This window comes from Tetrao urogallus (assembly GCF_951394365.1).
Source record: "Tetrao urogallus genome assembly, chromosome: 15".
Lineage (NCBI taxonomy): Eukaryota > Metazoa > Chordata > Aves > Galliformes > Phasianidae > Tetrao > Tetrao urogallus.
This window is the reverse complement of record NC_136828.1, coordinates 10,028,878-10,052,981: the sequence shown is the minus strand read 5'-3', so window position 1 is coordinate 10,052,981 and position 24,104 is coordinate 10,028,878. Positions and strand designations below refer to the sequence as shown.

The 24,104-nt window shown below is 50.9% G+C and overlaps 3 protein-coding genes across 3 annotated transcripts; 2 read left to right on the top strand and 1 right to left on the bottom strand.

Moving 5' to 3' along the window:
• Nucleotides 1-336: 336 nt before the first annotated feature.
• ATPAF2 (ATP synthase mitochondrial F1 complex assembly factor 2) lies at nucleotides 337-5,183 on the bottom strand (the record flags this gene model as incomplete). Its single annotated transcript, XM_079543163.1, has 8 exons — nucleotides 337-474; nucleotides 1,108-1,223; nucleotides 1,549-1,661; nucleotides 1,764-1,844; nucleotides 2,827-2,924; nucleotides 3,340-3,485; nucleotides 3,810-3,854; nucleotides 5,075-5,183. 8 exons carry the CDS (start codon nucleotides 5,181-5,183, stop codon nucleotides 337-339), a joined length of 846 nt encoding a protein of 281 aa, XP_079399289.1.
• A 433-nt stretch (nucleotides 5,184-5,616) lies between these two features.
• On the top strand, nucleotides 5,617-11,094 carry GID4 (GID complex subunit 4 homolog; the record flags this gene model as incomplete). Its single annotated transcript, XM_079542956.1, has 6 exons — nucleotides 5,617-5,829; nucleotides 7,579-7,638; nucleotides 8,146-8,253; nucleotides 8,980-9,081; nucleotides 9,774-9,904; nucleotides 11,031-11,094. The coding sequence occupies 6 exons, from the start codon at nucleotides 5,617-5,619 to the stop codon at nucleotides 11,092-11,094; spliced, it is 678 nt and encodes a 225-aa protein (XP_079399082.1).
• A 3,288-nt stretch (nucleotides 11,095-14,382) lies between these two features.
• DRG2 (developmentally regulated GTP binding protein 2) lies at nucleotides 14,383-21,925 on the top strand (the record flags this gene model as incomplete). The annotated part of the gene is made up of 13 exons (XM_079542696.1): nucleotides 14,383-14,446; nucleotides 15,335-15,495; nucleotides 15,831-15,920; nucleotides 17,082-17,142; nucleotides 18,035-18,125; nucleotides 18,568-18,640; nucleotides 18,788-18,878; nucleotides 19,111-19,208; nucleotides 19,806-19,882; nucleotides 20,213-20,301; nucleotides 21,221-21,279; nucleotides 21,694-21,747; nucleotides 21,839-21,925. The coding sequence occupies 13 exons, from the start codon at nucleotides 14,383-14,385 to the stop codon at nucleotides 21,923-21,925; spliced, it is 1,095 nt and encodes a 364-aa protein (XP_079398822.1).
• Between the last annotated feature and the right edge of the window lie 2,179 nt (nucleotides 21,926-24,104).

Here is a 24,104-nt window from a genome sequence, read left to right as displayed (position 1 = left end):
GGCAGCTATGAAGACATGTGGCATATGCTAGGTGTGTCTGTGCTGTGCCCTGCCCAGGAAGCTGTTTCTTTCAAGGGAGCTCCACTCATGAATTACAGACACTAGTAATGGACAACGCTGCTGCCTTGAAAACGCAGAGGGAGCTCACCTTGACCTTTCCTCCTCGTGGGCTCAAAACTGCTGGCGCTGCACTGCAGCAACGAGCTGCCCATAAAGCCGCAGTTCCTCAGCACAAGGCTGATCCCAGACAAGCTGTGGTGGCAGAATGGTGGTTACCCTCTCTGGGTCATGGCAGCAATTCACTGGCATCTTCCTCCTCCACCCAGTCCCGCAGCCTTAGTCCCGCAACAGCTTGTGTTTTACAGTCGAGCTCTCTGAACAGAGATGAACAAAGAGAGTCCCAGCTGCTGCACGAGCACGCAGCTCACACAGATCATAGTCATGGGCCCACTCCACATTGCCCCACCGCTGAATCTGAAGGAGAGGAAGAACACGAGTCAGTTCAGAACTGGATTACAGACCGAGCTGCTAGGCAACTCAGCCTCCTTTCTCATGTCTTGGAAACACAGACAGCCCTCCAGGAGCTGTGCTTACTCTGCACTACTAGGGTAGGGAGATCTCTGGATGAATATGGTGGAAGGACATGCTTCCTCTGTACTGAGCTCTGAAGCAAAACCCCTTAAAGGGAGGATAAAAATACTCTCATCAACTTCAGCTGTTTTGAGTCAGGGAGAGCTTCACACCAGGCCAGATTCCAGCTTGTGATCTCCCAGGAAACAATTTAATAATAGTTTGGTGTCTAGCAAAGCCTCTGGGCTGGAAAACCCACAGTAAGAGAAGCCATCCATGGCTTTGCACTTCAGATTAGAGAGGGAGAAAAGCAGCAGCCACCTGGGTTCTGCAAAACGAAACTGGCAGCCCCAAGAGCACCCTGGGCTGTTGCATCTATCATGTTGCTCTACAGCAGCGTGCTCCAGACTAGTGGAGTGGAACCTCTCTGGTAATAGCAGGCACTTCCCCCGCCAGTTATTTGTGGTGGGGGGGTGCATTTGTCACGCTGAGATTATTGCTATTTGAATTATAGGGTTGCTCTGTAACATAATTTACCTGATATTCTTCCTCCAGCCGAGACAGAAGCACGGCTTTCTCTACTGTAATGTGCCTGTCAATCAGGCCCAGGGACAGAATCAGAGATTTCAGCTGGGTGATTACATATTCTATACCTGGAAGGGAAAAATCCAAGACAAACAACATTCATGGTTGTTTTCCGCAGCATTACAGCAGCATCTTCCCATGCTCTGAAAGGACAGTCAGGCTGTGGTCCCCCCTCAGGCAGATCACAGTGATGCCTCCCCGCTCCCATCTGGGCTCCTAACAGCCAGATGTGCAATTAACAGCACAGTAGTGCTCTCCTGAACACCATCACCGCAGTGACCTCAATGCTCAGATCACCTCTGGCATATCAGCAGGAGGGAAAAACATTACAGTCTCTCCTCTCTCTCATTGAGAGGAGCTTCCTGCCCTTGTGCAGCCCACACAGCCTCTCACCTTGCAGAGCCCACATGTTGTAGGAGGCCAGGTGGCTGATGAAGGTGTCCCTGGTGCTGGCTGGGATGTTTGGTCCCATGATGCTGGTAGAGGATCCGATTGCCACGTTGTACCTGACACGATCACATGGCCCTTTAGAAAAGCTCGTGGATCTTGCAGTTCTGAGTCACGAGCACTACAGCTATGGGCCTTCAGAAATAGCTTTAACCTCTCACCTTTTCTCAGCCCAGGCAACAATGGGATCCCATTCTTTCTTCTGCAGCTCTGCCAAGGCAGCTGGCTCCTCCACACGATAGCTGGAACATTGCACAACAAAGCCATGTGGGCGTTCACTCACAAGCTGTCAGACTGCTCCCAGCCAGACTACAGCACTCCTGGGAAGGAAGTCTGTGCCCTCCATAGACCACAGCATGGGGAGCATAGGCTTCTTGTCCACCCTGCCAGCAGCTGTGACTGGGTACAATCCCTCCTCTCTTCCCCAAATTCAGAGCTTTTTATTGTTCTAGAAAGGACAGTTCTATGCAGCTCTATAACAGAGCTACAATCCGTACAACACGAGCCAGCAGATTACCTGAAACTGGCCAGAGTATGCAGCAAGATTTAGTGATGAGAGCATGGGACAAATCCCACAGGGCCCCTCCTGCTACCTCACATGCCCAGTGGCTCGGCTCAGCACTCACCAGCCACCACCCAGACCAGCCCAACACCACAAAGTCCTAAACAAAGAGCAAGGTGTTTCCCTGTCTCTTCAGGAGCAGAGCAGTTGCTAGTGGACACCTCAGAGGCTGGGACTGTGAGATATGAGCTTGGGCAGGCTGGATTCTACAACCCACAAGAGCTTTAAAGAGCAAAGTCCATTTTGTTACGAGTACAGGTAATCTAAGCTTCCTACGCCTTTATGGTACAGGAGTGCCAGGGCACTGGGATGACATTCTCCCAAGCCTTTCTTAGCTTTTCTGCCAAGGAAATCCTCATTTCTTGCAGCTCCTGCCCCCTGCCCAACATGGACATCTCCAAAACAAATTTCAACAGAGGAGCAGATCTCTGTTCTCCTTCATATCTATGCCCTTTAAATGCATGAAGTTGCACTAGATTTGTGGACATAGGACTGGACTAATCTAATTCAAACCCCTGGGCCAAAGCCAGGACAGACCAGGGCCCTGCAATGACTTTGTTAGACCAGACATTTTCCCTCAGTTCTCTCAACCTCTCTTCCAAAAAACCACTCAGCAACAAGACAACCCCTCCTCTGTGCCAATGCATCCCACAGTCTCTTACCAGAGAGTGTCAGTCTCCAGGAACTTCACAGCTGCACGGATCAGCTGCACTTTGTTTCGCTGAGTGGGATTGTCCAGAGCTGTGTTGCACAGTGTGGTCTGCAGGATAAAGGCAGCTGAAATCACTGGTATCCAAGGCTTGAGGAAGCAGCAGCTTCCATTGTACTAGGTCAAGCATAAGCAGAAGAATCTGGGACAGACTTCCTGAACCAAGAAGCTCACTTAAGAGAGAAACGTAGAGCCAGACCATGGCTCACATAATAGGATTTATCCAGCTTCCTCATACCCCTTGCTGTCCCCAGAAATGCTCTCAAACTCCCCAGTGACACAAGTTTCCCTCCCAGTCCTCTAGCCAGTACCCAGCTGCCTGTACAGCCTCAAGTTGTCCAGAGTGCTCAGCCAAGGTGCTGAACTCCTGTTCCCACTTCAACTGACATTAGGACAGCCTGCTCTCTCTGTGTTCTGCCTCTGGAGACCATTTTTGTGCTTCAACACTCTGACCTGCTGTGCTCACCAGGTGCATAGTGTAGAACTTGATGGTGTCTTTCTGAGAGTCCCATTCTGTTGCCACTGCAATGGCCAAGGCCTCACTGGGGACAGTGAAGAGCTTGGCCTGGGGTGTTTTCAGCTTCCGGTGGTCCAGGTTGATTTCAAAGCCTCCTGGGGAATCAGAGTAGAAATCCTGGGGAATTAAAAAGGAGCACGCACTAAGGAACAACAGACTACCCCATAGAGGGAACAAGCTCAGAGCTGGAGCTGAAAGGGGCATGGAATCAGCAAGTTTCCAACCATCATCAGCATTTTGACATTGCCCTTCCCCCAAATGATGCTGGAAACTTTCCCACCACGTGGTTTTACTACAAATGACAAAAGGACAAAGCACGCTGGTGACAAACAGCCCACTTGCACAACAGGGGCTGCAGGCGTGCCACTGCCTTGTGGTGAAAACTCCCTGCATGAGTACCAGCCCTCACCTGCACTCACCTTCTCCTTGTGAGATGCTCACATTCTGGTAAAACCGCTTCCTCTCTGGGGGTTGAAAACAGAGCAGTTGAAAGGGCAGTGAGAAGAGGTTTGGTCCCCTTCCCTTCTCCCAGTCACAGGTCAGAACACAGGGAGCCCTCAGAGCTGCTGCAGCCCACACAACTGTCACGAAATCCTGCTCATTCATCCACTCCCCAGCCCCTCTCCATTTTAGTAAGCTCTATTCAACCTGGGAGATGTCACGATACTGACGACACCCACAGCAGTGCCCCAGCTACCCTGACCACCCATAGGAGCAGGTTTCTTGCAGACACCGCCTGCAGGAGCCAGGAACCCTGTGCACAGCAGCAGGATCATGTGTCAGACATGTTGCACGTGGCAGCTGAGTCACTGGGGAGGAACCACTGCGCTCAGCTCACCGCAGCCCACACATCCCACCCAGCAGCTCAGGTGCACACCTGCTCCCCAGCACGGTGAGCACAGGGAACTGCTGCTCTGCTTTCCAAGGAGCCTATTTTCATACCAGCACCACTCCAAGCACCGCCAGCAAAATCCCAAGAGCTTGGTTTACGTAGGAGGGAGTGCTGCTGGACTCATCTCACCCACTTAAGGCAGGAAGAGTCTGCATGATTCCCATGACAATTACAACCAGCTCATAAATGCTGAGCCCATTTAATCCACCTCCTGGCTGACTGTCACTGCGCACTGCTCCCTGCCAACATGGGACTAGCAGGGAGAGGGAAGAGGATGCACTCATTCTCGGCCCCCTGAAAGTTTCAGGGCCTCAGGAAATGCCACACTGCTGGAGCACAGATCTGAGAGGATTCTGGCATCTGAGAGGCCCCTCGGTGGGCTCCCAATGGCTCCACCATGCTTCAGTGAAACACGATTACCACCCTCCCATCCACGTGTTTCCACCAAGATCTGTAGAGAGGTCGCACAACCCAGCACGTGCCTGAGCCACGCCTGGGAAGGGGTGGAGGAGGTCGTTGCCATCCCATCCGCAAACAAACTAAACCTTCAAATCCACGAATGGAAAAGCAACAGCTCAGAGCGAGGCCCCACAGCCTCCTTACCCCATTCGGAGCGGATTTTACCACTTCTCACTTTGTCCAGCACATTCTGAAGGCCGGAACCCGACCCCCCTCCCCAACCCTCAGGTGACCTTGACGGGGGGTCTCTCACGAAACGCCCTCAGGACCCCCCCGCCGAGCTCCCCCCTCTCAGACGGGGATCCGAAACCCTCCCGGGGGGCCGCACCTCACCTGCGGGAGGGGCGTAAGCTCGACCCCCGCCCGGCCCCAGCGGGCGGCCCCGGGCTGCGAGAGCCGGGAGGCGACCCAGGGTCTGCAGGAGGCGGCGGCGGCGCCACATCGCGGCGGGGAGAGCAGAGGAAAACCAGGAGGAGCCGCGCGCGGAGGGGAAACAGAGCGGCCTCCCTCGCCTCAACGCGTCGCCCCGGGCGCCGCCATGCTGCCCCCGCGCCGACCAATCCGCGCGGAGAACGCGTTTTGCCCCTTCAGCCGTCCCGTCGCGTGAGGCGCGGGGAGAAGAAACTACGCTTCCCAGCAGCCCTCGCGGCAAAGCGTGCCGGGAGGAAGAGCTCTTCGCCAATCAGCGTTCCGTCCCGCCCTCCCGCAGGGCCGCGAGGGCCAATGGGAGAGCGCGGAGGCGTTGCCGGGAGGCCCCGAGCCAGGCGGCGGCGGCGGCGGCGGCGGCCTGGGCGTGAAGGGAGCGGAGCGCGGGCGGCGGCCCCGGCGGCGGCCGCTGAGCCCCGGCCACGCTGGCTCCCGGGGATCCTCCCGAGATGCCGGTGCGTAGCGAGCGGTGCCGCGCGGGCGGAGCCGCGGGTTCGGCCTCCTCGGCTCCCTCCGGGGCGGCCGCCAGCAGCTTGGTGCCGCCGCCTCCCATCAACACGGCGCAGCCCGGCGTGGCCACCTCGCTGCTGTACAGTGGCGCCAAGTTCCGCGGGCAGCAGCGCAGCAAGGGCAACGCCTACGAGGTGGAGGTCGTCATGCAGGTGAGGGGCCGCCCTCGGGCCGGGTTGCGTTTCCCCTCGCTGGGCCTCGGGCCTTCCCCTGACGGCCGCAGAGCCGGGCGGGCGGTGCTCCCCACGCTCCTTTGGAACGCCGTTCCCCGAGTCCTCCCCGCTCCTTCGACACCCCCTGGTTCGGGAGCCCCTTTCCTGGATCTCCGCGGGCCCTGAGTCTCCTGTTTTTCTCACGGCTCCTTTCCCCGATTCCTCAGATCTCTCTGAGTGGGTCCGAACCTTCTGGCAGCCTCCCGCCCGGCTCTGTGCTCCTCTGTGCTCCTCTCCCCTCTCGGCTTCATTTCCTTTTTCACCTCAGGACTGATAGGATCCCTAACCAGGGATCTCTTCCCATTTCCTCTCACACTTTTGCCCCTATTTGTCCTTGTGGCTGCTGAGATACCTAACACGAGGTCTCTTCCTCATTCCCCTCAGCCTTGGGGTGCCCGTGTGCCTCTGGGCTGCCAGGAGGAAGGGTGGGAGCCTGCCCTGTGCTGGGAGGTGCCCAGGAAGTCCCCAGCAGTGGGGCAGCCTGTATTTCAGGCCTAGCTGGAATTCAGTGAGGATCCAGGTCCCTTTGCTGGAGTTTGGGTTCCTCATCCCATGGTGCTGGTGGCTGTGTGGAGAACCAAGGGAGGAGTGCAGCAGTTCTGCTGTACTAGGAATGCAACCAGACAGTTCTGGAGAATGGGGCTTTCCTAATCCTCTCTGGAGTCACCGTCACCCTGCATGCTTCATTTGTAGTCAGAGGCACTGGCACGCTCACTTCGGGTAGCGGTGTGGGGTTGTTATTGCGTGGGGAAACCAGACATCTGATGCATGCTTTCCTATGGCAAATCACAGCCCTGCTCCTGCTTTGGTGGTGTCAGATCGAGGGACCCAGTCTGGGTGTGCAGCAGTGATGCAGCGTGATGCATGGCTTGGCACTGGGAAGTGAAGTCAGAGCCCCAGGGTCTGCAGATGGGGCAGTGTGAGTTATGCCCTCTGCTTTCTCATCCAGTCTTCCACTTGTCAACAGCACAAATGTACCCGCTACAGTTTGCTCTGATGGAGACATCCTATGGCTGTTTAGTTCACTGCATGCTGCTTTCTCACAGAGGCTGGCTCTATCTTTGTGCTAAAAAATGCTGTTCTGTGCTTGTCGGATGAGAAGGGATGGCTGCCTGCTCTCCCTGTGCTCGGCACAGAGAAATGGGGCTTTTCTTTGATCACAGGTGGGGAAAAGCCATCTTCTCACAGCTGATGCTTGCACTTCTCTAAATAATTCGCTTCTTGCTTTGAAAACCAATCTGGAGATGGCAGGGGAAGGCTTGGAAAATCCCCCAGCTTGAAAGGCACTCAGAGCAGAAGCATCCCACTGCTTCATTTCTGCATAGCAGAAGCGGCGAGATGCAGCTCAGGAACTTACAAGAGGAATGACACAAAAGCATTAGATCTGGGGAAGATGCATAAGACGTCACCTGCCTTCTGAGAAGGCTTTGTGTGCCAGGTCTGGATATGAGGCAGAGACCTCTGGCTGAGATTGGGAAGAGCTGAAAGCAGCCAGGCCATCAGAAGATGGCTGAGCACCTTTAAATCCTCTTCCCAAGCCCCCCAGCCTTGGGGTGGCTGTGAGCTGGGTGGTCTGTACCAACTGAAGCAGAATCGAGCCTTGGAGGCTCTTGGGGTTAGAAATAGCTTTGGATCAATTGAGTGCCTTCTTGTGCGTGCTAATAGTGGGACTTTGCGCTTTTTTTCTAGCATGTGGACATGGAAAACTCCTATCTCTGTGGATACTTGAAGATTAAAGGCCTTACAGAGGTGAGTGCTAATTGCAAAACAGCATGGGAAGATGCTGTTCAAAGGCTTTTCTTTTTCCTGGTGAGGTAGGAGAAGCTACCACTAGAAGGAGGAAGCAAAGGGATTGACCATGCAGCAAAATTGACTGCTAAATTGGTTAATGGCTTAAGTCTGCTGTTCTTGGCATATAGACTAAATATGATGGGCCTTGATGGGAGACCTGAAGGAAGGAAGTGTATCTGGCATCCCTTAGGGTCTGAGCAGAACCCAGCCTGACCCTGCAGTCAGCTTTGTGCTAGAAGAAAACATAGCCTAAACAATTCAGATCTTTATGTGCTTCTGTCTGCATCCATCCAGTGTGGTGTGCTGTGTGCTGAGCAGTCAGTGAGAGGTGTTTCATGGGTGTGACACTTCTTACTGTGCTTCTCCAAGATCCTTGAGAAGCCTGGAGCCCTTGCTGTGAGATGCTGCCTTTTGCTGAGTTCGGGCCACTAAGTGACAAATGATCTTACCTCTCTTCTCTCCTAGGAGTACCCAACCCTAACTACTTTCTTTGAAGGGGAAATAATCAGTAAAAAGCACCCTTTCTTAACACGCAAGTGGGATGCTGATGAAGATGTGGATCGTAAACACTGGGTAAATAAATCAGGGGCCACATGCAGGTCTGATGCAGTCCTGGCTGAGCAGCTGGTATAGGTGAGGTACTGAGAGTGCCCATGCAAGGAGCTCTCCTTTGGGGTGCCCTCCTCCCTCTGCCAGAGTCTTGGTGTCTGGAGGTCTCTTCAGCAGACTGAGCTGAGACCTCTAGGAATGGAGAGGATGTCTTGCTATGCAGTTGTTGGCCCTGGACTTGGAAGGGAAGCAGGAGCAATTTCCATCTCTTTCATTCCTATGAGAACACGCTCCTTGCTTTGAACTCTTGGTGCAAAACAAAGTGGAGAAGGGGCAAGGTGCTCCCCTGGCACAGGCACCTGTGTCTTGTGGCACCAGCAACCTCAGCCTTCTCACCAGGCCAGGGTGTGCCCTGGATCAGGGCCACAGCAGCTGGCTGATTATTTTGCTGCCTTGACCTTTGCTGCCGCTTGCCAGACTGATGTTTGTTATATTTTTGTCAACATGTATACACCCCAAGAAGTGCAGGACCTTCTGCAACCAGGCTGGATGTGGTTGTGGATGGCTGCAGTCCTTGTTGCCCTGTGCTAGTCCTGGGGCATGCACTCACTGCTGCTCTGAGGGAAGAGCAATCCCTTCAGTGAGGAGGTCCTCTTTTTTTCCCTCCAGAATAGCAGCTGGCACTAGTAAGCACTTTTCCTGGAGTAAGCCTCCTGGTTTTTGTGTTTACTTGTTTTTCTTTTGTTCTAGGGGAAATTCCAAGCTTTCTACCAGTATGCAAAAACATTTAACTCTGATGACTTTGATTATGAGGATCTGAAAAACGGGGACTATGTCTTCATGAGATGGAAGGTAAACTGTGTGCTGCCTTCTCTGATGAGCTGCTTACAAGTGACTGACAGGGACTTGAAAGCTCTCTCAACTACTGGTGCTGGCCTAATGAAAGATCTTGCCCTATCCGACCTCATTAACCTCCCATATTTGCAAATCCCAGTGTGACTCCTGTCTAGTCAGCTAATTGCATCCTTAAGGGCTGCAGTCATACCTGAAAACACAACAAGAACATCATCATGCTTAGTGATTCTCCAGATGCTGAGAGAATCAGTGTCTCCAGCCTCTGTGCTGGGCCTGGGTTTGATGCAGTTTGCTGACCAGTCCACCCCTCTTGGCTCTACAGCTGGGTTGAGTCCTCTCTCTCGACTGCTTTGTGCAGCTGTGAAGGGAGGGGATCCTCAGGCAGCTCTGATTGTTGATTTTGTGACTGGCCTCTGGTTTGAAGGGGCAGGTGTTGGACTAAAATTGATTTTTTGTGCTCTTTAAAAGTGGTTTTGCTCTCAGTTCTTGCTTCCCTGTAAGGTGCTTGCAATGCCAGGTGGTAAAAAAAACACAGAAGTCTTGGTCTGGGCTGCTAGGAATGCAGGGAATGCTCACCCAGGAGTGCTTTGTGTTAATAGGTGCTGGTACTCAACTTGGGAGGGCCAGTTGGGGTGAGGGAGGGGATATTTGACCAGCATTTCTAAATGCAGTTTATGTTTTGTGAGCAGGAACAGTTCCTAGTGCCAGACCACACTATCAAAGACATCAGCGGTGCTTCCTTTGCTGGTTTCTATTACATCTGCTTCCAGAAGTCAGCAGCGTCTATAGAAGGCTATTACTACCATAGGAGTTCAGAATGGTAAGGAGCCTTGCTTCCTTTTAGGGTGCCTCCTCAGACAAAGCAGGGACTCCTCTTCTGCCCATCTGCAGTCCTGGGAGCAGCCAGGCAGCACACTCATTTTGGTGGGGAGGGGATTTGGTCTGGTGGCTGGACCCCGATGGGGAGGGAGGGTCGGTCTATGTGCTTGGCCCATCTGTGTGGTTTAAAGTGCTGCCTTTTGCATGGCTGATGGTAACTGAGCTGGCAGCATGCTGCAGAGAAACACTGTATGGAAACGTGCTGTGGAGCAGTGAAGCAATGATCTGATGTGTTTGTGAGGTGCTGGGAGGCAGACCCCAACTGTGGTTCACTGTTAGCGTTTATCCAGCTCCAGCCTGCAAACCTGTGTTGGGATTGCCTGTAAAAGCCTTAAGTAGTTCAGGCTCTGAGCTTCTCTGTGCTTTGGCCCTTCAGAAGATATCAGAGGGACCTGGGAGAGGGAGCCTCAGTGCCTTCTCACCTGTAACAGCTCTCCTGCTGCTCCCTTCAGGCAGGTGTCTTGTTAGGCCAGTGCTTTGTACTCCAAGGTGCTTGAGGTGTTGCTGCGAGATGCAGGGAACAGTCAAAGTTAATTGGTGGTGGTGGTGGTGTTTTTTTTTTTTGTTAGAGCTATCTGACAAGTAGCTGTGAGAGCTCTTTTCCCTAGCTTTGGATAAATAATAAAGATATTTGTCACGCACAGTGAGCGAATCTGTAGGGTGTCTGGAAGCTCTCAGAAGGAAGGAAGGTGCCTGGGAGGCTTTCAGATGAATCCCCTTAAGCTAAGCTTTGAAAGATTTGAGTCTAATTTTCAGTTGAAGCAAACACTGTTTGAACATGAAAGTTGTCAAACTTCAAAAGGTGTCCAAAGCCCGCAGTCAGCCCTGCTCGATGGCAGCCTGGCTGCAGGTAGCTTCAAGATGTGGGAATGGAAATGAGGAATGAAGCTGAGTCCTGCCAGGGGTTTGGCGCCACTGAAAAGCCATTGCTTGAACGCCTCCGAGGCTGCCCCGAAGGAAAGGGAGAGCCCACCTGGCTGCAGCTGCTGGACAGGAGCTCTTAGCTGGAGGCGGGGGGTTCCGTTGCCCTGTGTAATCTCCTCATCCATCTTTTTCCTCTCTCCCAGGTATCAGTCATTGAATTTAACTCATGTTCCTGAGCACAGCGCTCCTATCTATGAATTCCGATGACAGCTGTCCAGAACTGATACCGCACAGAAGCAAACGGGGCAGGAGAGCATGGCCTGCCAGGAGGACTGTGTCCCTGCCGGAGCACGGGAAGGCACGCTTCTCTCCTGCCCCTCGGACTCGCAAGAGAGAGAGCCTGAATGTTAACCCACCAGCCCAAGGAGCATGGCTGCTGGAGCTTAATTCTCCCTCCTGTCGAGTGGCGATTTGATCTTTAATCTGGTTTTAAGATACCTTTAAATGCACTTTCTTATTGCACAGCTAGTTTCTCTGTCACTGAAACTCCTCCTGGCTCTCCTTCTGGAAGCTGTTTCTCAGTAGCTGGAATCGGTCTATTCTCTGAGTAATAAGAAAACATAAGCTTGGTGCTTGTATTCTCCTTGTTACAGCCTGATATGGGTTGAAATCGCCAGGACTCAGGTTTCTTACCCAGATTGCCAGCTCTGATGCTCCCAGAGCCAGGCACGGCCGCGTGTGTGAGGCTCTGCTTGGCAGGCAGCTGCTCGGCTGCAGTCTGTCAAGGGAGTGTTGGCTGAGATGGATGAGGGTTGAACGAGTCTTTGCTTCCTGCTGGCTAATGAGGTTAGCCAGAGCTGCAGATCTTTCAGGAACACCGGCCCCTTGGAGCCGAGAGCTGTTCCAGTGTCTGGAATTGCCACTGGGAATTAGTTTGATGTATGGACTTCCGGGCTGTCAGTAAAGTGGTTCTGAGCTCTGCTTATAGGTGTATAATTTGCTCTTTAATTAAGTTAAGGGTTTAAAGAAAAAACAAACAAACAAACTTTTATTAAAAAAAAAAAAAAAAAAAAGAAAATATTTTTATGGTTCCTTTTCCCAAGGACCCTATGGCAAATGCACAATTACTCAGTTACATTTTACCGTTTTCACATTGAAAACCAGGAATGTCTATGTTAGTTTTTATATTCGTGTATGTATTCAGCTAGCTTCTGCTTTGGGACAGTAATTGGAGTGCAAGCGTTGAGCAGCACCACACAAACAGCTTGAACTGTTCAGCATTTGTACTCAACCCTCATGCTGCACCAACACCACTGCTTGATACCTTTATGCAAGGCAAAAAAAAAAAGAAAACAAAAAAACCCAGTTCAATATCTCTCTGACTTTGAAATGTTTCAAGTGATATAACTTAAGGCTTGTGTGCCAAAGTGTGTGTGTGTGTGTATGCGTGTGCAGGTTATTTTGCAAAACGTTTTAAAAGCTGGCCTCAGTTGTATATTTAATGTGTCAGTCACCCCTGCAGGGCTTCTGTGCCAGTTTGGCTGGTGTTTTGCAGGCTGTTTGAAAACGCCCCCCTGAAGCAGCCCTGCTTCAGTGCTGACAGGGTGGGTGCTAAGGATGGATTTGCTGCCTGAGAGAGGAAAGCAAAGCCCTCTGCATCCCTTGTGTTGGTTGTTTGGGTTTTGTTTTCTGCTTCCTTTTGGCAGCAGGTGGGGTACTGCGCAGCAGCTGCGTTGCTAGTGTAAACCTTAAGAGGAGTGGGTTTGGGTCTCAGTGAGCCTGTTTTGTATGCACCAAGCTGGGGTTGTGCACGTTGGAGAGGCGGTGGGGCTGTTGGGAAATGATGCAGTGCTGGAAGTGCCCTTCTGTGGGCTGCTCTCTGCGGGTGAGTCCTGGGCCCCAGAACCAGCAGCCCTGCCTGCGGATGGAGACGGGAGAGTGGAGCAAGTGTGTGCTGTTGTCCTGGTCGTTCGTTGCAGGTGGATTTGTAGTGTTGCACAAAGGCTGAGGAGCTGGAGGAGGGGGGGCTGGTGTGAGTAGGGAAGCATAGAAACAGATTCTGCTTTTATTCTGCTCTGGGAGAAACTTGGGCTGCAGGGAAGTGAGGAAAGGTGTTTCTGCATGCGTGGTGCTGGGAGATGTCCTGGTTTTGAGACTGAAACCAATGGTGCTGCTCAGCTGTGGGAAGTGGAGGGGTGAGCTGTAGGGAAGGTGGCAGCACAGGTGCAGACCCTTCCCCACAGGTTGCTTTCAGGAGCTGTGTGCAGAGCTGGCAATGACAGTAACCACCCTGTGCTGTTAGTGCAGTGTTACACTTGGGTTTCTGATGCTGTTCAGTTGAATTGGTTCTGTGGTTGTCTGTAGAAGCTGGATTAGGAAGGTTCCTGGGGTCATTCGGTAATGTATCTACCCTAGAATTTCCCCTGCAGATTTCCTGTGAAAGCTGATAGGGGGAGGAAGTGTTCTTGCCATGTACCTCTGCCTGTCTCATGGCAGCAGACTCGAAACACTTGAGCTGAAATCCCAACCGGCCTCAGTAAGACGTGTTAGGGACAGGGAACAGTGATGTGAAGGGCTGCCTGTGTTCAGGATTTCTCTAAAGCCTTGGTTTTGATTTTCTTTTTCTTTGAGTTGTTTGATGAGCTGAAGAGCTGTTCAGTACGTCACATTGTGGTGAAAGGCGACTAACGGGTGAGGTGCTGGGAGAGGGAGTGACGGGGGATCCGCGGCTTCTGAAAAAGGTGTGAGTTCTTTTTTTTAACAGTGTTGGCTGAAGAATTGGTATATTTATGGATGTACTTTGGAAAAGGGACTGGGAGAAGTATTTTGCGGAGTTATCAACGTCCAAATTAAAAACAAAATCTATTTAAGAGGCCTGTATCTGTGTGTGTTTGTTAACGGCAGCGCTGCTCGGCTCATGGGGACAACTGTGCTTCATCTCCCTGCTTGAGGACAAATTCCTAGAATCACAGAATCGTTCTGGTTGGACTCAATGATCTTTAAGGTCTTTTCCAACAAAGACCTGACCATGCTACCCTAACTAACAGCCCTCTGCTAAATCATGTCTCTGAGCACCACATCCAAATGGATTTTAAACACATCCAGGGATGGTGACTCAACCCACATCCCTGAGGAGCCTATCCTGGTGATTAACAACCCTTTTTTTGGGTTGCTGCTTAACGACCACCAATCCAAGGGTTCAAGAATCCCATTGCCTTTAACAGTGGACGTGGGATCGCTGTGGTGGGGGGAAGCTCAATCCCTGGCCCTAACGCATCCTGCGGGCTCTGTGCCACGTATCCTTTCCTCCATCAGCCCTTTTGGGATGCCAGCGGGGGGGACCCCGTGCAGGGAGGAGGCCGAGTGGGACCACAGAGGCGAGCGGAACGCAGGGCGCGGGGCGGCCGGAGCGGAGTGCGGAGTGCGCAGCCCTCCCATATCCCCCCCCCCCCCTTGCCAGGCGGCGGAAGTGGACGCAGCCCGGAGCGTTTAGGCGCACGGACGGACCGGCGGCACTTCCGGCGGGCGGCGTGAGGAGCCGCGGCGGGCCGCGCCATGGGCATCCTGGAGAAGATCTCCGAGATCGAGAAGGAAATCGCCCGCACCCAGAAGAACAAAGGTGCCGGGGGGGCGAGGAGCGGAGGGAAGCGGTGGTCGCGGCTGTAGAAGCGCACAGGTTGGGCCGGGCGGGCGCTGGGCGCTCTTCACGGGCCGCCCTGTCCCCGCGTGCCCCCTCCGCAGCCCGGCGCGTCCCGGCGGTGGGAGCCGGGCTGCTGGTTGCACCGGGTTGGAATTCGGATGCTTGAATTCAAGGCAGGGCCGGGCAGGGCAGCCCCACAGCGCTTTGCTGCTTCTGCGGGCTGGAGGCTGTGCTGAATGCTGGCAAGGAGAGCTGATAAAAACTGCCATCCCCTGTTACAAGCTTCTGTTGAGTGAGCTGCCTTGTTCTCTGTGTCGGGTGTAAATTCAAGAATAAGTTGGTAAATGCTGTATTCGTGTACGTGAGCTCTAAGCTGAGCATGGTTTTAAAAGTTGGCAGAGTATCTTGCGTTTTTGCAGTGGCGGATGCTGCAGGAGGGCTGTGCAGAGGCATTCTGCCCGGGGCGGGCTGTTGCTTGCAGGCTGTGCCTCCTCCCAACCCATCCCTCCGTGCCCACTGACCACAGCCCTCAGTGCCACATCTCCACAATCTGGAGCACCTCCAGGGACGGTGACCCCACCGCTCCCTTGCAGCAGTGCCAGTGCCTGACCGCTCTTTCCAAGAAGAAATTGTTCCTAATATCCAACCTGAAAACATCTTATTTCCTTGAAGTTTGACTTGCATGCAGGTTACTGTAAGACTTTACTCAGAGTGGCTGATATCTCAGAAGGTACAGAGCACCTGGATGTAGGTAGGGTGTGTTAAGCTACGGATTGAAATCTGAGGTTTCATTTTAGGAAGGCTCTTGTTTCCAGGTGAGTTATCAGGCACTGTCTTTAACCAGTTGCTGCGTTTCTGTTATTTCAGCTACCGAGTACCATCTTGGCCTGCTGAAGGCAAAGCTTGCAAAATACAGAGCTCAGTTGTTAGAACCTTCCAAATCCTCTGCTGCTAAAGGAGAAGGCTTCGATGTGATGAAATCTGGAGATGCCCGAGTGGCACTGATTGGTTTTCCTTCTGTGGGTAAGGTCAGTGTGTCCGAGTTAACCTTGCAGTGTGGTTTGTCTGGGTTTGAGACTGGCAGGGGCTGTAAAGCAGGTATCTGTCATCTCTCTGTATTTCACCTTCTTGCCATTAGTTAATGAAGAATTAACTAGTGCAGCCACTGCTGAGAACATAGGCAAGAGAATAGGTTTTATCTTCATGCTGGCAGAGCCATTACTGCTTCAGTCTCTGGGTCCTGCATGGCTGCAACCTGACTTTAAAAACTGATGAACACTTTTTAGTATTGCATGTTTTGCTGAACGCGTGTCAGTGCTTTCATTTCAGTGCCTCTTGTGATGGCCATCTCTTGCTTTTTCAGTCCACGTTTTTGAGTTTAATGACCTCAACTGCCAGTGAAGCTGCATCTTATGAGTTCACAACCCTGACATGTATCCCAGGAGTCATAGAAGTAAGTAGGATTTTCTTCCCTTTCATAGAAGGTAGCAGTAAGAAACCCAGACGTGTAAAGAAGTCTGCTTACAGCAGTTACACCTGTATTACCACTGAGAAGCAGCAATATCTGGAGATCTCTGCTGACCTCTGCTTTAAACTTCACCAAGTCTTGAGTGCTTGCAATATCAAGTCTGCAACCTGCAGTGCTGATGTAGCACTTCTCCAGGCTGCATAACTCTTCAAGATTGACTGCCTGGTCGGGGTTTCGTATGGCACAGTTCGACTGACCAGAGCAATACAGGAATTCTCAGCTGAATTGTTTATAACTGCTATTGGCGCCATTGACCAGATGGCTGGAAACCTTGACAGATTTGTTTTTAATGAAGCTTTAAAAGAGGCAATCTGTACCGTGATCAATTTGGGAAGAAAATACAACTGCTCCTGTCCTTGAGGAATTTCATTAGCGGTGGTTTGAGTGTCTATCAGTAAAGCAAATGGTAAAGGGCATCAAACTGAAAAGTATCCAAGAGTAATGAGAAAACTTGGGTCAGAATTGAAAGCAGATTTAACTAATGGAAGCAGACGTATTGGTGTTAAAATGAACACCAGCACTGCAATGCATCCAAATGCAGCCTCAGGCTCCAGTCACCAGCTGAAGCTGTTACTGAGGACTTACTGCAGCAGCAGCTTGAAACATGGTGACTCTGCTGATCCAATGAACAAAGGTCCCCCCTTTTTTTTTCCTGGTGCTGTAAGACCTGCAATGCACATCAGTAGTTCTGACCCGTCTTGGTAAGGGATTATGGCATTTGCTCATTACAGAGCTTTACTTGTTAGACCCAAATAGAGCTGTTGGATTTTTTTCCCTTTCTTTTCTATTTATCAGTTTGGAATGTTGTTGCAGTTGCACTGTGCTGTTTTCAGACTGCAGTTATGTGACTCTTTAGGAGGCTAGAATTGCAGTGTGACCCACAGTTGAACACAGCTTAATGGGAAACACTCCAGAGGTTGCCTCATCAAAACAAAGCCACCAGCTTTGTGGAAAGTTGTCTTCCAATATTGCGTTCATTCAGTTCCACTCTCTGCAGGCTTTGGAGCTCAGCATGTGCCTGGGGCTTTCAGGGCAGCTGAGGTACCCTGCACAAGGCTTTCAATTTTGTATCCATTTCCTTTTCAGTATAAAGGAGCCAATATTCAGCTGTTGGATCTGCCTGGAATCATTGAAGGAGCAGCACAAGGTTGGCTGATCTCTATGTTGATGTAAAGGAGGGACTTGCACTCAGTATCATTCTTGCCCAGATCAAACATCAGCAGCTTTCCCAGGCCAATAGTTCCCACACTGGCTTTCCAAACTGGCATTCTTGATCTTATGTGAGGCACGATTCTTATCCCTGGCCCACGTAAGGCTCTATATGTAGCAGAAAGATGTTTTTCTGGAGGTGGGAGCCAAAGCAAGTCAGTCACTTCTCACCTTCTTGCATGAGTGTTATTTTGCTCATCTGCTTTCTGGTACAGAGGAAATCTAAAGAAAGATGCTGGAGAGGCGGAGGGGGGAATTACAGCTGAACAGTAACTTCTTTTGATTAATTTCCTGCAAGTCCTTCCATGACTCCCGATTCTGGGCCTTTGTGCTTCTGCTTCATTATCTTCCTTATCAGCAGGTCTCGACAAAAGAAACATTTACAAAATTTAGGAAGACATCCTAATGGTCTCTTAGAGGAGCACGGCCCGGTTGGTTGATGAGGTCTCTCTCTCTTTTGACTAGAAAATGCCCACCTCACTGCCCTGCATAAGCTGCCTCTGCCACCTGGAGCCACTCCCACTGCTCAGGTCTGGGGTGTCTGTCCAGCTGGCAGCAGTGACATTTCAACATACAGCCAGCTTTATGTGTGCTAGTTGTATAAGCCATGACAGAAGAGCAGCAGCAGAGAATGTTCTGGGGGCTTGTGCTGGGCAGAAGGTAGCACTGGATGGGCCAGATGTGCTCACACAGGGACCCCTTGACAGCTGACTGCGGCCAGCACAGGATTGCAGGATCCTTTCCCTTGCTCCCAAACAGCAGTCCCCGTCTGTCACGGGACTCACAGCTGGCTTCTCTTCTTGATACACAGCCATGTCCTCTCTCCTCAGGGAAGGGCAGAGGCCGGCAGGTGATCGCTGTGGCCAGGACAGCAGACGTTGTCATTATGATGCTGGATGCCACGAAGGGTGAAGTGCAGCGGTGAGTGTGTGCTGCTGGGTGTGTGGGGCCGGGATGCTGAGTCAGGTTCAGCAGTTTCCACGTGCCCAGGAAACATTCCAGCTCCCTGAATCACCGTATCCCAGGTACACTGGAGACCTGGAGGGACACTGCTATTTAAGCTTGAGTGCAAGATTGGGGTTGTGCTCCGTGGCATGCTGGCTAACTGGGAGCAGCATTTACAGAACTTTCTGCAGACCTCAGCTTGGGCTTCTCAGCTGAAAGATCATTCCTCCAGGATGGCTGTGCAGAGATGGATTTGAGCTAGATTTCCACTGCAGACCCTGTCCTGCATTAGCAGAGGGTGTTACGTTGCAGTGAGTTGATAACAAGGTTGTATCAGTATGACAGTCAAAAAGGAAGAGTGTGGGTGTCACCTGGCTGGGCTCAACCTCACAGGTACTAACGTGCAGTGTCCCTGCAGGGCCCTGCTGGAGAAAGAACTGGAATCTGTAGGAATCCGTCTGAATAAAAGCAAACCAAATATCTACTTCAAGGTGAGCTTTCCTGGGCTGTTAGAAGCACAGCTTGTGTCAGGCTGCTTAATGGAAGCCAAGGGCAATGTGTGCTGCCCATTGCATTGGGCAGATGAAGCAGGCAGTGGCTTTTGGAGGCTGTTCTTGAGTTGATTGATTGTCTTGCAGCCGAAGAAGGGTGGAGGTATATCCTTCAACTCCACTGTCACACTCACTCAGTGCTCCGAGAAGTTGGTACAGCTCATCCTCCATGAGTATAGTATCCTTTTCCTAAAATGAGAGGCGCTGGAGCCTCAAGCCAGCAGCTCTCGAGCCAAACGATAGCTGCTGTGGGATGGCCTCGCTGTGTGCCTGGTGGGGTGAGAGGAGGCCTGGGTTGATTTGTCCCATTTTTATTCCCTTTCTCCATGCTGCGCCAGGCAGCTGCAGGCCGTTGACTCGCAGCTGTGTTCAGGCATGCAGGATTTGGACCTTGACAATGTTCACCTCAGAAATCTTCAACGCTGAAGTCCTTTTCAGAGAGGACTGTTCTCCTGACGAGTTCATTGACGTGATTGTAGGCAACAGGGTCTACATGCCATGCCTTTACGTGAGTATCTCAGAAGCAGCCTGCCTTCTGCAGCACTAAACGCCTCTTTACAGAAGGAATCTCTGTCTTCCCGACTCTCAAAGCCGTAACGGTTGGGGATGAGGAGGTGGGCGTTTTTTGCTCCTTCTACCTGCAGCTGTGCTGTGTGCTCTCCCTGTGCCCTCTAGTGGCTGCTGCCGTGGAGCAGCGTGAGCTCTGCATGCTGGTGGTGCAGCTCGCTGCTGTGGTGTGGAGCCTTCGGTTCCTCTGCTGCCAGCGTCCCACATTGGAGTTTTTGTGAATGTTTCCTTGAGCCAGAGGTCATTTAACGGCTTTGTTTGATAATGACTGAGCCTGGAGTTAAATTCATGATGCTGGAGAGCACGCTGCTAGTCAGCCCAAATTGAGAGGTTTAGAAGGTCCCAAACTTGCATTCAGGCTCCTTAATTTCAACAGGTGAATTTCTTAGAAGCCTTGGCCTGCCTCTGGCTGGTAGGATCCGTGTTTCTATATCAGATGCTGAGCTGCCTTGTTTATACCCACATGCGTGTGTCTGCCTTCCTTGCAGTGCTGCTGAACTGACATCCTAAGGAGTGCATTGTTTGTCATTTGTCTTAGGTTTATAACAAGATTGACCAGATATCCATGGAGGAAGTGGATCGACTTGCTCGGAGACCCCACAGTGTTGTAATCAGGTAGGAGCAGAGAGCCACTGTGCAGCTTTTTCTGGGCTTCCTTCCCCTGGAGAGGCAGGCTGCTTGGCTTCCTCACACCATCTGCAGGGCAGAATAAGTCTCCAGCTTGTTCCCTTGGAAGCACTGATGTATCTGACTGGGGCTTTGCTGCTTCAAAGCTACTTCCTTTCAGAAAGCCCTATTAATTTCATCTTGTGCTTTTCCTGTAATGACATCATTACAGACATTTCCCCTTGTACCCTAGCTCTGTAATTAGATGTTTCACCTTGTTCTTCTGGATCTCTAAATCACAACAGCAATAAACACTGAGTCTTTCCTGGTGTTTTACAGCTGTGGCATGAAATTGAACCTGGATTACTTGCTGGAGAAGCTGTGGGAATACCTGGCACTTACCTGCATCTACACCAAGAAACGAGGACGTAAGTGGCCACTGGCTGAGCAGGAGGATTGAAAGGCACAAAGGGCTGCTACTCACAGACACAGACAGGCTGCCAGTGGGGCTTGGATGCCTGGCTCTGAGTGACCTTTTGGAAATGCTGCAGCTACGTACTCCCTAACCAGCTTTCAGCATTAACTCTTGCTTTCTGTTTTGTCTGATTCACCTATTTTCTCTGCACTAGAAGAGCTGAATTATTATGAGGCTTTTCATGATGCTGTCATAAAGAAATAAAGTTTTCAAGCTTGCAGCTTCCTTCCTCTAACAGTTACTGTGTGCAGTCTGTGATGAGCAGATTGCTGCCCAGAAGAGGTCTCCTGTTCCTTCTGTGGGAGATTTGGTGATTCCCATGCTGGGCTCCTGGAGCTCTGGTGCCTTTGATCCTCCTTGTGCTTTACCATTCACCTGTAGCTTTTCCTGATGGTGAAGGCACATCTATAACTTGTTCCTTTTCCAAGACGTTCTTCCTCTGGCTGTGATCACAACTAAACAGCTCTGAAGTGGGTGGATATGAGAGGATTAAGGAATTTTCTGTGAGTTTGTTAAGCTGTGAAACCCTGGGGATTTTGCAGAAAACTGCAGAGTGGTGCCATTGTACTTAGACAGGTGTGCTCTGACTTTGTCTTCTTTGTTGAAAGCCAAGTCTTTGGAAGGGGGTTGCAGAAGGTGAGTTGTGAGAGAGCTGTGCCATGGATAACTGAACCTGTGGGTGCTGGAGTGTGGGCAGAAGAGGTTCAATGCTTTCAGCTGCTTGGATGCCTGTGTCTGAAGGCTGCTGGCAAGTGTGACAAGGCAGGGGGTTGGAGAGCAATAAGCAGAAAACAATGTGGCACAATGTCAGCATGTTAGAACACGTTCAGTGCAAAGCCAGTGATTCTTTTTATCCCTTTGCTTTTTTGCAGAGAGACCAGACTTCACAGATGCCATTATCCTACGGAAAGGGGCTTCTGTGGAGCATGTGGTAATTTCTCTGTTATTTATAATTAATTATCTGTAGAAGGAGTCTTCGAGCCTGCTGTGATTCATTTGAGTTTTTTAAAGTAGGGGATATGCCAGTGCTTAGCTGGGCTTCTCCTTTTGTTACCTTGACTGATTCCATCTGCCTTGGGTTTCTTTTCTGGCTGCTAGGAAAGATCTTTTTAGAATTACTTGATACAGAGCAGTGAAAAAGCACATGGAAGCAGTGAAACGGAACTTTTGGTGATCTATAGATTCCTGTGCATCTATTTTGTATTTCAAGTGCTGCTAACTGGCTTCTAAAACCACTATTGTCATTTCTGATGTAGACAGGAGTTGCTTCTAAATCCTGATTGGTGAGCAAGTTGTTTACAGAGGGCCCCTGAGCTGCCTCACATGCTGTCTGTCTGTCTTGCAGTGCCACCGGATTCACAGATCATTAGCCAGCCAGTTCAAATACGCCTTGGTATGGGTAAGTGTTTAACAGCAGTGTTTAACAACAGAAATCCTTGTCCTCATGTGACTGGTTGCCTCCTAACCCTTCTCCCTGTTTTTCTTCAAAGGGGACAAGCACAAAATACAGCCCTCAAAGAGTGGGCTTAACCCATATGATGGAGCATGAAGATGTCATTCAGATCGTAAAGAAGTAGCTCCCTTTGCTGCTCTTTGCTGGTGCCTGGCCTTGTCTTTAATCACTCAAATTGGATCTGACCACATAAAAGCAAAACTAAACGGGGGAAAAAAAAAAAAAAGAAAGAAAGAAAAAAGGAAGAAGAGAGAAAAGAGAGATGTGTTCCACAGCCAAGAAAGTGAGAAGGCTTCTGTGAAGCTCCTTCTCTTGGAGAAAGGCTTAAAATGAGGCTGCTGTACGTGCAGGTGGGGATGGGGAAGATGGGTTTCCATCTTGCAGCATTTCAGGCGAAGTAATGTTTCTTCAATATATTATAAAAAAGAAAAATAAAAGGGGAGCCAGCTCTTCTAGGACACAGTTCCTGCAGCCAGCAATGTCCTGCCCCAGTAAGATCTGCACACATGTCTGTGTGTTAACCTACCAGTAGCTTGCTCAGCTAAGGGAAAGTTCATAGGTTTGTGTGGATAAACGTGACCCTGTGCTTTGGAACAGAGGAACCAGAGCTGGAAGAACGTTGCTGATGCTTTGCTGCTTATCTATTCACTTAATTTAAGTGTTGCTCTGAAACAGACAACAAAGTTCTTCCTCCTCTGCTCTCTGGACGTGTGGTCTCTACAGCTTTTGTAGTTGGAGGCTTCAGTCCGACAAGCCCTGAACTTATGATGGTCCCTCAATTACATTACAAAGTGGCACTCTGTGCCTCCTGTTACCTCTGCAGAGGGCTTTGTAGGACATCCTTGTCCAACTGGTACTGAGAGGTGAGAACTGAAACTTTGTTAAGGAATGGCTAACCTGGCCAAACTGCAGCAGGGTACGATCAGAGAGCCATGGGCTGCAGTGAGGATTTGCTTCTGGCACATTGTGGCCCAAGGAGAGATCTTGGGAGTTTGCTCTGCTCTTGTCCTGCCCGTTGGTCCCCAGGAGCATTGCTTGGGATGTGCTTCTTTCTCAGCCCTGCCCCTAAATTCCCATAACAGCTCTCTGAGCCCAGCGCCATCCCATGCTGTGGGTTTTACCCCATCTCTGTTCAATAGTGTTTCTTGTTTGGATATTTTACTCAGAAATCTGGGATTTTTCTAATCATGCTCTTTCACTAAGTATTGATGCTAAGCAATTCAGAGTGCCTGATAGAGAACAGCTCTTTCCTTCTGGGATCAAGAGTTGCCGATAGCTTTTATTTTCTTTCATTGGAAAAGAGTTCAGTCTGATGTGGATTGTTGACTGTGAGGACAGGTCTGATAGCAAACTTGTCTGAGCAGGGCTCCTTCCCTTTTCTGCGTGCCTCCCCACCCCTCACAAACTGATCGAGCAGAAATGGAAGGAATATTTTATTTGAGAGAATAAAAATCGCTATTTCATGTGACCCGTGGATGTCTGCCTGCAGTGGTTTGGCACTTTGGTGCGTTCTCTAACTCTCTTTTTACCTTTGGCCTCCTGAAGAATGACAGATGCTGCTGCAGAAGGTGGCAAGGTGGAGTAGATCGTGAGGCAGCAGTGAGAGGGCTCTGAGGATGGAGAGGACCTCTGCGAGGTGGCGTGGGAGCCAGGCACGATGTTATTCACAATACCCAAACTGAGAAGGTGACTTTGAACTCTGTAAGTTCCCTTCCCTGTTTCTGGCTTTGTTCACAGCTGGAGTGCAGAGCAAATCCCAACCTCGGTGGCAGCTAGTGGAGAATGAGCTCCAAATTAGCAGCATTATGCCTGAGCTGGCTGCAGAAAGCAAGCACTTCTCTGTGTGAATCGGGGGGGATGCCGTTCCAGCACATTAACTCGCCCTTTAAATTTCCTCTGAAGGTTGCACAGGCAAAGAGCCTCCCACACAAAGAGTTCTTTTGGTTTCGTTTTGTCCCTGACTTTCTGACTCTCACTCCAAACCAAGGAGCCTGCCAAGCCCCAGTGCACAGCCGGGCAGCTGGAGGTGCTGACTGTGCTTTGTCCTTAGGCCGGGCAGTGTGTGCGGCTGGGGAGGTGGTGGATGCTCACGTGAGGCTAAAATGCACAGTGTAACCTACCTGGTTAGTGCCTTCCTCTAGCGTGTTCACTTTTAAAACTGACTGGTCCAGCACACCATCATTAAAACCTCTAATTAGCCTCGCTATTCACTTAGGAAATTGTGCATTTCATCCTGTTCAGAATGAACTGATAGGCAATTAAATTTGGAAAGCGGATGGAGTAGAAGTCATTAAACCAGAAGA